The sequence below is a fragment of the Andrena cerasifolii genome, chromosome 9 (assembly GCF_050908995.1).
Source record: "Andrena cerasifolii isolate SP2316 chromosome 9, iyAndCera1_principal, whole genome shotgun sequence".
NCBI lineage: Eukaryota > Metazoa > Arthropoda > Insecta > Hymenoptera > Andrenidae > Andrena > Andrena cerasifolii.
This window is the reverse complement of record NC_135126.1, coordinates 6,599,132-6,607,809: the sequence shown is the minus strand read 5'-3', so window position 1 is coordinate 6,607,809 and position 8,678 is coordinate 6,599,132. Positions and strand designations below refer to the sequence as shown.

At 48.7% G+C, this 8,678-nt stretch overlaps 2 protein-coding genes across 3 annotated transcripts; one reads left to right on the top strand and one right to left on the bottom strand.

Moving 5' to 3' along the window:
- Positions 1-19: 19 nt before the first annotated feature.
- LOC143373382 (mitochondrial amidoxime reducing component 2) lies at positions 20-5,970 on the bottom strand. Its single transcript, XM_076820600.1, has 5 exons — positions 5,666-5,970; positions 3,294-3,592; positions 1,428-1,706; positions 968-1,245; positions 20-732 (listed from the first exon to the last, which is right to left on the bottom strand). Exons 1-5 carry the CDS (start codon positions 5,667-5,669, stop codon positions 570-572), a joined length of 1,023 nt encoding a protein of 340 aa, XP_076676715.1. The 5' UTR covers positions 5,670-5,970; the 3' UTR covers positions 20-569.
- Positions 5,971-6,404: 434 nt separating this feature from the next.
- Vamp7 (vesicle-associated membrane protein 7) lies at positions 6,405-8,444 on the top strand. Of its 2 annotated transcripts, none has more exons than XM_076820604.1 (6): positions 6,405-6,632; positions 7,033-7,244; positions 7,323-7,460; positions 7,541-7,702; positions 7,776-7,868; positions 7,941-8,444. In XM_076820604.1, the coding sequence occupies exons 2-6, from the start codon at positions 7,041-7,043 to the stop codon at positions 8,007-8,009; spliced, it is 666 nt and encodes a 221-aa protein (XP_076676719.1). In that variant the 5' UTR covers positions 6,405-6,632; positions 7,033-7,040; the 3' UTR covers positions 8,010-8,444. The 2 variants fall into 2 exon arrangements, with proteins under 2 accessions (XP_076676719.1, XP_076676720.1); XM_076820605.1 differs by lacking the exon at positions 6,405-6,632 and adding an exon at positions 6,677-6,777.
- The last annotated feature ends 234 nt before the right edge of the window (positions 8,445-8,678 follow it).

The following is an 8,678-nucleotide window of genomic DNA, read 5'->3' as shown; positions in this document are numbered from 1 at the left end:
CGAAACGACCAACCGAGGGCACGTTTCTCTGCGATCATTTATTACTCGAATTCGTACACTCGATACAAATATAAACAAACGTCCCTCGCGCGGCACGCCAGAATCCTCTCTGTTTTTTTGGAAAAATACATTCGAGAGACGATTCCCGCGGCTAATTACTCGCCCGAAGAGATACCCCCGTGTAAGCAGAATACAATTTGGCAGATTCGATGGTGGCAGCATCGATGTCGAACGTCTATCACGTGCTAAGTCGCGCTAACGACTCACGCGAGTATACTCAAGCCACTCCACTGGTCTGGAGGGCAATAAATTGTCCCGAAGCGATCTCGCGAGCAACTGTTTTAACCTAGACACTTGAGAACCGGCTGCATATCAATTTTACGCGTCACGATCACCGTTAGGCCGGGCTCGTAATCGAACAGCAACGCTTCCAAGCAGGCCTCCCTCGCGTGAAGGCACCGCTACGAATTCTCTCCGCTCGTCGAGTCGCTGGGCAAGTGGACTGTCTTTGATTCGCCGGCCTCCTGGAAGGTGAATATCTCGTCCTCGCAGGAAGCCCAGCGGTGTAGCTAGGGTGGCGAGATCAACGGTGGCTGCTCGTCGGGCACACCGACGTAAACTGGATCGCCCAATCGCACGCTGCCACGGGAACCCCGTAGACCCAGATGAATTCCCAGCACTGGACTGTCGCCAGTGATCTTGCGGATACTTGGGTCCGTTATTTGCCTGTAACTTTAAAGTGAACGCCCTTTCTTTCATGTTTGCCTCGCAAGAATGATTCTGCGATCGCTTCGAGTCGTGGCGAAAAGCTAGTGTATGAGTAGAATCATAGACTTTGACATTATTTGACTTATGATATAGAATGATACATGTTGGACTCTTTGGAGACGTCTCGAGATGACATGGAAAGTTCCAGCACGCAGAATGAGCGAATTAATTTGATATTGATTAATATTTCAGGACGTACCTCTTGAGAGTCTTCAAGGGTTCAGCTTTCGGGTTCTTCTTCCCAGTCTCTGGATCAATGGTGGTGAAGATGCACCTGGTGCACGGCATCACGTTCTTGAAGAGCACGTCGCCGATCTTCACCCAGCCCCAGCTGTCCTCCTCGTACGCGACCGCGCCCTTCACGACGAAGTTTGGACGAAACTGTTCAGGAGCCACTGGCTCGTCCAATCGGGTGTTCAAGTCTGCCACGGAACCTTCGTTTATCAGGCAGTAGCTGGTGGCGTCTGGGTAGGCTCCCTGTTAGGTAAATCCATAAACCAAAGGGATGTGAATATCATCCCCCGATTCTGAACGGAATTCGTATTGCAACGAAGACGGTTGCTACTAATTACAAGCAACAATCGGGTGAAAAAGAGTGCCATCCTTGAAGACGCTCAGAATCCTGCTCTCCACACCAGCAACTGCGAGCTAGAACTTACAGTGTCATTGATGGTCAAGGGGAATTGCTTGTTCTTCTGCCTGACGTCCCGCGACGGGTACTCCAACGGGTAATACACCAGCCTGAAGCCAGTGTCCTCCTGAAGAAGGAAACGCGACAACCACCTGGCAGGCTCTTCGCCACAATCGCACGCTGCCACTGGTTGGCCCCAAACCGCTACGCGGAACCCCTTGCCATGGATTCGAGACAGGTCGACGGACACTGACATCATCCCCGGGGCGGAAAGCGTAAGCACTGACCCAGAAACCTTAGGTGACACCTTCAAACAGACCATTCGAAATCAAAGGGAGAAGCGAAGGGAAGCCTGGCACGCTTGGAGCCTTGGAAACCTTCTCATCGAGTTCGATTTAAAGGAGGAGTCTTGTCTAACAGGGCCAAAAGTAACTGATATTTAAGAATTTTTTTTAAAAACACTGTTGATCATATTGTATTAAACTCTTTTGGGATATTAGGAGGCATCTTTAAACTTGCAGAAAATATTTTTTTTATGTCGATCCTTCTTATTATTTATTAATTATTGTGGAATCTTCACCTAGCACCTATCACAGTCATCTGATTGCAAAAAATGGATTGGTCCAATTTAAAGAAAAAAAAAAATGAAAAATTGAAAGAGTTATAGCGTGTGAAAGAAAAAATGTGTTTTTTCCATAGACAAATTTCTCATATTATTTTTTACATCGACGAAAAAAGTATTATAAATAAAAACTAAAATTGAAATTTTAGGTCCAGTCCCAGCGTAAATTATTTAACTTTAAGAATATTTTCTTCTGTTTGCAATCAGATGACTGTGACAGGTGCCACACCTGCCACCAACATCGTCGAAGAGGTTTACCCGATTCCACAATAATTAATAAATAATAAGGATCTACATAAAAAAAAAATTCTGGAAGTTTAAAGATGCCTTCTTATATCCCAAAAGAGTTTAATGCAATATTAACAATAGTTTAAAAAAAAAATCATAAATTTCGGGGGCTGTTACAGGAGAATCCTCTTTTAAAGATCCATAAACAATAATGGGTTATCCACGAATTAAGAATTTTATTGCTCCATTTTTAAATCAATCGAGTCCCGACGCCGCGGAACCAAAATTTCATCGAAACGTAACAGATGCGGACCATTTCATCCGCGCCTTGTTCCAGCGCTAATCCCCGTGAATTTCCATGACGATAAAACGGTTCGTTAATTTCGATTACAAAAGTTGCGCGTTTCCTGAATCGAGGTGCACGGTCTAGCCTCGACGAGGAACCTTCCTCGACGTAAGACACGGGTTGCAAGACCGCGAGAGCTGTGACTTAACAATCCATGAAGACAGCGCGAAGGGAGAAGAAGATGAATGATGCCATTATCGCGCATCGATCCGATTCTGACTCGTTCGCCAGCTTTCGCGGCGGCTCCTCCTCGAAATCCATCCTCGGAGACTATCCCCGGAGGCGAGGTGTACGGTTGCACAGTGAAACCCTTCCTCGCGAGAGATGCGTTGATTAGATTAGGTAATTTACTCAGTGCTCGATCACCAACTATCTCGTATCATCTGCACGTGGCAAGGCGCATGGAAGAAGTTAATTACTATCCACGGTATCGGAGCAGCATCGCGTAAAGCGCGGCAAAAACCGCACCAGTGCTTCTCCGATTTCCATGGAAATTCACATTTGGCAATTGCCTTCCTCTCCGCCGTAATTGCTTTCTGCGCGGCGGTACTTTGCTGCGCGCTTTAACCCCAAGATAAACCGAGCATGTAGAGAGGGAGAGAGAGGGAGTCCATTGGCGTTCGAATAAATAATCTACGTGCAACGGCACAAAAACAGGAAGCCGGGAGACGGTGAAGTTTCTACCGCGATATATCTACCTGGACCATTCTGGGCCACTGCCTGGCAGTGACAAAGTGGCCGTTGAGGTCGATGATCAGCAGAGTGCGGTCCCTCATCCAGCCAGACTTGAGGCCCAGCTTGGTGCACTCCATGGTCGTCATCCGAACGGGCCCGAGCGATTTCACCGGGAACGCGATCAGATCGCTGAGTTCCCCGACCTTGCGCCATTGCGAGGGTGGTCGGTCCTTCTGCCTCTTGGTCCACCACCACCAGAGGAAGACCACCACCGTGCCAGCGCCAACCGCGGCCGCAGACACGTACGTCAGCCGCGTTCGGTCTGCTCGTGAAACGTTCGCCGATTAATTCTCTACGGTTAAGTGGCCATGCGAAACGGTCCGCTGCAGAATCATTGGCTCAGAGCAGCGATAAAACCACCGCGCAAAAAGCTCGCGTCGATGAAGCTCGAGCAACCGATCCCCTCGCTCCAAAGCTACCATTCCTACGATTATTCAGGCTTCCAGGTGTACCAAGGAGACCTTGGAAGGTACTAATAGCGTGCGCGAGTTCTTACGGTGGCCTCACAATCAGAGATGACGTCGGACTACCGCGCGAACATGCAACTGCAGCTGCACTTTGCAATGCAAATCGCTGACGAGGCAGCTGGCCGACGCGACGGTCGAGCAACAGAGACAAAACCAGACCCCAGCGCGAGATCCTTGTTCCTGAACGCTGCACACGAGGCTTTCGTCACTACCTCTAAACCCGTGTCAACCAGAGCGTGAACTGTTTTTGCGGCCTACGTTCCGCGGATCTATCGCTGGCTGCGCGAATGAACATCGACGCGGCCGCAATAAAGTTCATCTGGCCGTCTCGGGGGAATCTCCAGGGAAGAAGGGATTCCCGGACGACGGGGTACTGGTTTCAATGGTATGCAGGCCGACCGTCGACGGGCGTGTTCGACGCGTCGCGACGATTAACGGTACACCGAAACGGCCGTCCCTGAACGACCAGGACTATTCGCTGTTGCCATCACCCGGAATGAAGCGGACGAAATAATGTTACTATCGATCGCGGGGAATGGAGACGGGCATGGTGTAACGGCACACGCATACAGCCTGCGCGTAGGGAACAGCGTGCGCAATTTGTTCGCGCTAAAATGTCCCGTAACGCCGATACTGTCGCGGGAAAGTAGGCTAAAGAGGTTCGACGCGCTTGCGATAGCGCACGGTGTATATTGCACTTTGTATTTCCCGTTTTCCTTTCGTCCAGAGTGGCATCATCGATCCCGTCACGTTTCACGCGAAACGGTCCTTAATTCGATGTCCGCAGCCGGAGCAATCAATGAACAATATATATATTGTGGGGATGTGATTATTGCTGTATTTCGATCAGATACAGCGTACAGCGCTTCGCTGGCGGTTATCGATTCACTTTTCTCGGCCCACCCGCGAAAAGAATCGCACCGGGGAAGGGACCGATGGTGCAACAAACCCTTCGCGTGGAATCAATACCACGGGCGTTGCTCTCTGACGCGCGAACGACCATGCAAATAATGCTGACGACTCCTAACTGCAAAGCTCGCGCATCAATTGATCACCCTGGACGGAGCACGTCCTCGTTGCATGTACGAAACGTTCTCTTTGGAAATACACTCTATTTCTGCACCTATATTACTTGCTGTACAGTGATAAGGATAAGCAACTCCGTAGTTGAATAGTGAGTACAGACATTGAACGTTCCGCTCACCCCCGCGTGCCCCTTAAACGCCAACGATACACGCGTATTTACGTGAAATTCAAAGTCAATTTTCTCGACAACGAAGCTTTTACCGCAATTTCGTAACTCTTGATTGTCGACTTAGAGTCGCCTGTAGAATCACCCCCAATGTATTGACTATAAGTAGAGGAACACCCTGCAGAAACCTGGGCAGCGCAGCAGGACAGATGTCAGTGTCAGCAGTAGATTTCCCAAGAAAACGCTACGTGAGAAGTAACGCGAGTTTTCCGTTCGAATGACCCGAAGCCCCCACGCCCGTCGCGGTTCTACAGCTTTTTTCTCTCGACCAGTTCATTAACAAGCTACCGAGAAGAAGCGAGCTCCGATCCTAACGAGATCTCCGTGATGCATTGGAAGCCTGAATCAGTCGACGTGCACTTAATTCGAACCGACGGAAGCGAAGATTCAATGGTCCACGGAGTCTAAGAGCGGTATTATCAGTCGCTGCTTAAGACTAAGATCGTCTTAAGCGTGCAGCATCCTCTAGTAGTCCAGTAGATTAGTCTAGCAGATTCGTAAAGGATGCCGGGTGCTTAAGACGATCTTAGTCTTAAGCAACGACTGATAATACCGCCCTAAACCATTCATCTACGATGACGAGGGCGATTTTGGTACGATAATGCTGTATATTTACCCATTATCACCGCCAAGGTCAGGAGTCACGCGCGAGGCAGCGAATCGGGAGATCGTCGCCAATGGTCGCGAGAGATCTCGGAGGCAGCCGTGCGCTGACCGGTCGACGACGAACTGAAACTGATGTAGGCTTCGCGAACACGCGACCGCGTCTCTTCCTCGGGACGAAGACACCGTTATCTATCCACGCTTACGTTCTGCTACCTCCCTTCCCCATTGTAGTAAGAGCACTCGGAGCACTCGCCGGCGCGCGACCACGTGTGAGGAGCCATCGAACTTCACCCAGCAATGAAACCCCGAAAACTGCAACGCACAGCTGCAGATGCGCAGGACCATTGGGCATGCGCGCCTCGGGCGAATCGCGTCCCTTTTTGGGAACCTTAGGCGGGCTATTCGAGCTTCCGCGGTCCTCTACAAGCTGATTAATTTTCATGGAGGATCGCGGAAGCTTTTTGGTAAGAATACCACCATTCTTTCATTGGAAACGCTTATTGTTGTCTCTCTATCAATGAAATTCTATATTTGTCAGCAGTGAGTAAAGTATAGACTGGATATTGCTGCTTGCTTTGCTCCTTCTGTATAGTCCAGTGGATCTAGAAAGAGGCGACCAAAAAGGAACTTCCTTGAAAGAAAACCGCGCAAGATACAAGTTAGGGATTTGAAAACGCGCGCCACGATCAGTGCGCATGCGTCGCGCTGGGGAGTCATGCGACGTTGCCGATGGGCGATGATCAACTGTCATGGACTACAGCGACTATAGCGATAGGCGTAGCTGCTGGATCGCGGGAGAGGTGTTTTTGTTCCGTCAAACCCATTTTTCTGTCGAGTGACAGCACGTAGGTCGATTAGCAGGCATTAGTCACAGATGCAACTTCAGACGGACAAACAGCGTCGAACTTGAAAGGCACGGGCATCGTTGGCAAAAAGTGAACCATCACTTCCTTATTCGCGTCACCCGATTCGTTAAGGTAGGTCGAGAATAATTCCTGCTTCCTCATTTCGACGAATTCGAGTGCTTCTTGTTTTACTTGCGTTTCTGTTCATCAATTGCGTTAAACGTTAGCTCCTTTGTACAAACGGTGACTTGGTGAACGGTCGCAGTGTTCTTTTGAGGTTAGAAAGTATGGCGTCGTGGAAATTATCCGTGCAACTAGTTCGATTGTTTACATCTTCGATAGTTGTTTCGATGTTGCGACTGTTTCGACAGTTTCTTCCCTTATTTTTATCGCTCGTCTATTGATACCGCAATACTTTGCGCAAACTATGCTGTTTTCAATGTTACTCGGCGCGATAGTCGATAAGGGAATCGCGCTGCAAACAAAACGTTATCTTTTTTTGGTGCGTTCTACAGTTCTGGCTCTGTTGCAGCATTCAACATGCCGATTTTGTACAGTGTGGTGGCCCGGGGGCCGGTGGTGCTGGCGAAGTATGCTTCCTGCACCGGGAACTTCGACGAAGTGACAGAGAAAATTCTGGCTACGATTCCTGCAGAAAATGCGAAACTCACTTATTCACAGGGGCCTTATCTGTTTCACTACATCTGCGAGGATAACATTATTTACATGTGCATCACGGACAACGTAAGTTCGCGAGGAACGTTTCGAGCTGCCCGATAAATATGTGAAATAGAATTAATGAGTCACATGTTTGTCCTAAAGGCCCTCCAGAAATCCAGGGCGTTTCTCTATCTCACGGAAATTAAGAGACGATTCCTGACCGTTTATGGAGCGGGTGCACAGACTGCTGTCCCATATGCGATGAACACCGACTTCGGTACAGTTTTAGCCAATGAAATGGTAAACAGACACCTGTTTCGTCGGCCACGTTTCCATTGCGCTTTCATACATGAGTCTCTTCTCTCTCTCTCTCTCCACAGAAATATCACAGCGAGTCGAATCACGAGATCGATTTGGTTTCGAGAGTCCACGGCGAGCTGGACGAATTGAAGGGCATTATGGTGAAAAATATCGATAACGTGGCCCTGCGCGGGGTGCGATTGGAGCTGCTCGTAAATAAAACGGAAAACTTATCTGCCAGCGTGAGTACGACGTTCTTATCGCGTAAACGGTAAAAAAGAAACGCGAGAGAGAACTCATTACCCGTCTTTTCAGTCGGTCACGTTTAGGAAAAGTAGCAGGAATTTGGCGCGCTCCCTGTTCTGGAAGAACGTGAAAATTTACGTAATTGTTGGCGCGATTCTCCTCGTAAGTAGTAACAATCGGGTGACGGGACTCGCCTCGCTGCGCGGAGACCTAATAACTCTGTGAATCCTACAGGTTGTGATATACGTTATTGTATCCATATCTTGCGGGGGCCTGGCTTGGCAGAAATGCGTGGGGAATTAAGTCACATGCACAAGTGTCAGACACGACACGCCGTGTCTCTACATCTACAATGTGATGCGTTGCCTGGATAATAATTGTCGGGCGGTGCGCGAAGTGATATTTTTTAAGACCCCAGGGGAGTCCCAAATCGGTGCGCAAAGTTTCTGTCTCGGTTCTCCTTTCGTGCAAGGATCTGGAGGATACTGTTCGATTCTATAGCTTTGTCGATATAGGTATGGTAGATATAATAAAACTGATACCGTTAGGTGAAACATATATGTATAGAGATAAATGTGTACAACGCTTACATTATTTTTATTGTACTACCAGCGGAAGCTACCGACATCGTTTATGTTTCCCCAGCGATGAATATGATTTTAACGTCACCCATGTATATTTTATTATATCAACACGTTCCATCGAAGAACGGTAAAATAAATCGATTCTGATACACGAGCTGGCGATTCATTATGCAACCTCCCTCACCTCTGAACTCTCGAGTGCAACAAGTGAAGGCCACCCGTCGGGAGCACTCTTTCCTCCTAATGCAATCCCACTAGATTACAGATCCCAATAACGGGCGCGGGCGTTTCATTTGCAATCTAGATAGAATCGCCGCAGAAATTTATCTCGCAGCCAGTCTCTTCCGGGCCATTAAATGCATCAGCCTTTTTCCACGCGAGAGCCTCC

What these genes read in the sequence shown, in the direction of transcription:
- Vamp7 (XM_076820604.1), top strand. Translation starts at nt 7,041, where the DNA reads ATGCCGATTTTGTACAGTGTGGTGGCCCGGGGGCCGGTGGTGCTGGCG. An exon ending in ACATGTGCATCACGGACAAC is followed by an intron (nt 7,245 to 7,322) that starts GTAAGTTCGCGA and finishes TTTGTCCTAAAG; the next exon opens with GCCCTCCAGAAATCCAGGGC. An exon ending in TTGTTGGCGCGATTCTCCTC is followed by an intron (nt 7,869 to 7,940) that starts GTAAGTAGTAAC and finishes TGAATCCTACAG; the next exon opens with GTTGTGATATACGTTATTGT.
- LOC143373382 (XM_076820600.1), bottom strand. An exon ending in AGTGGCCCAGAATGGTCCAG is followed by an intron (nt 1,707 to 3,293) that starts GTAGATATATCG and finishes GTCTGTTTGAAG; the next exon opens with GTGTCACCTAAGGTTTCTGG. An exon ending in CCCTTGAAGACTCTCAAGAG is followed by an intron (nt 733 to 967) that starts GTACGTCCTGAA and finishes TTCACTTTAAAG; the next exon opens with TTACAGGCAAATAACGGACC.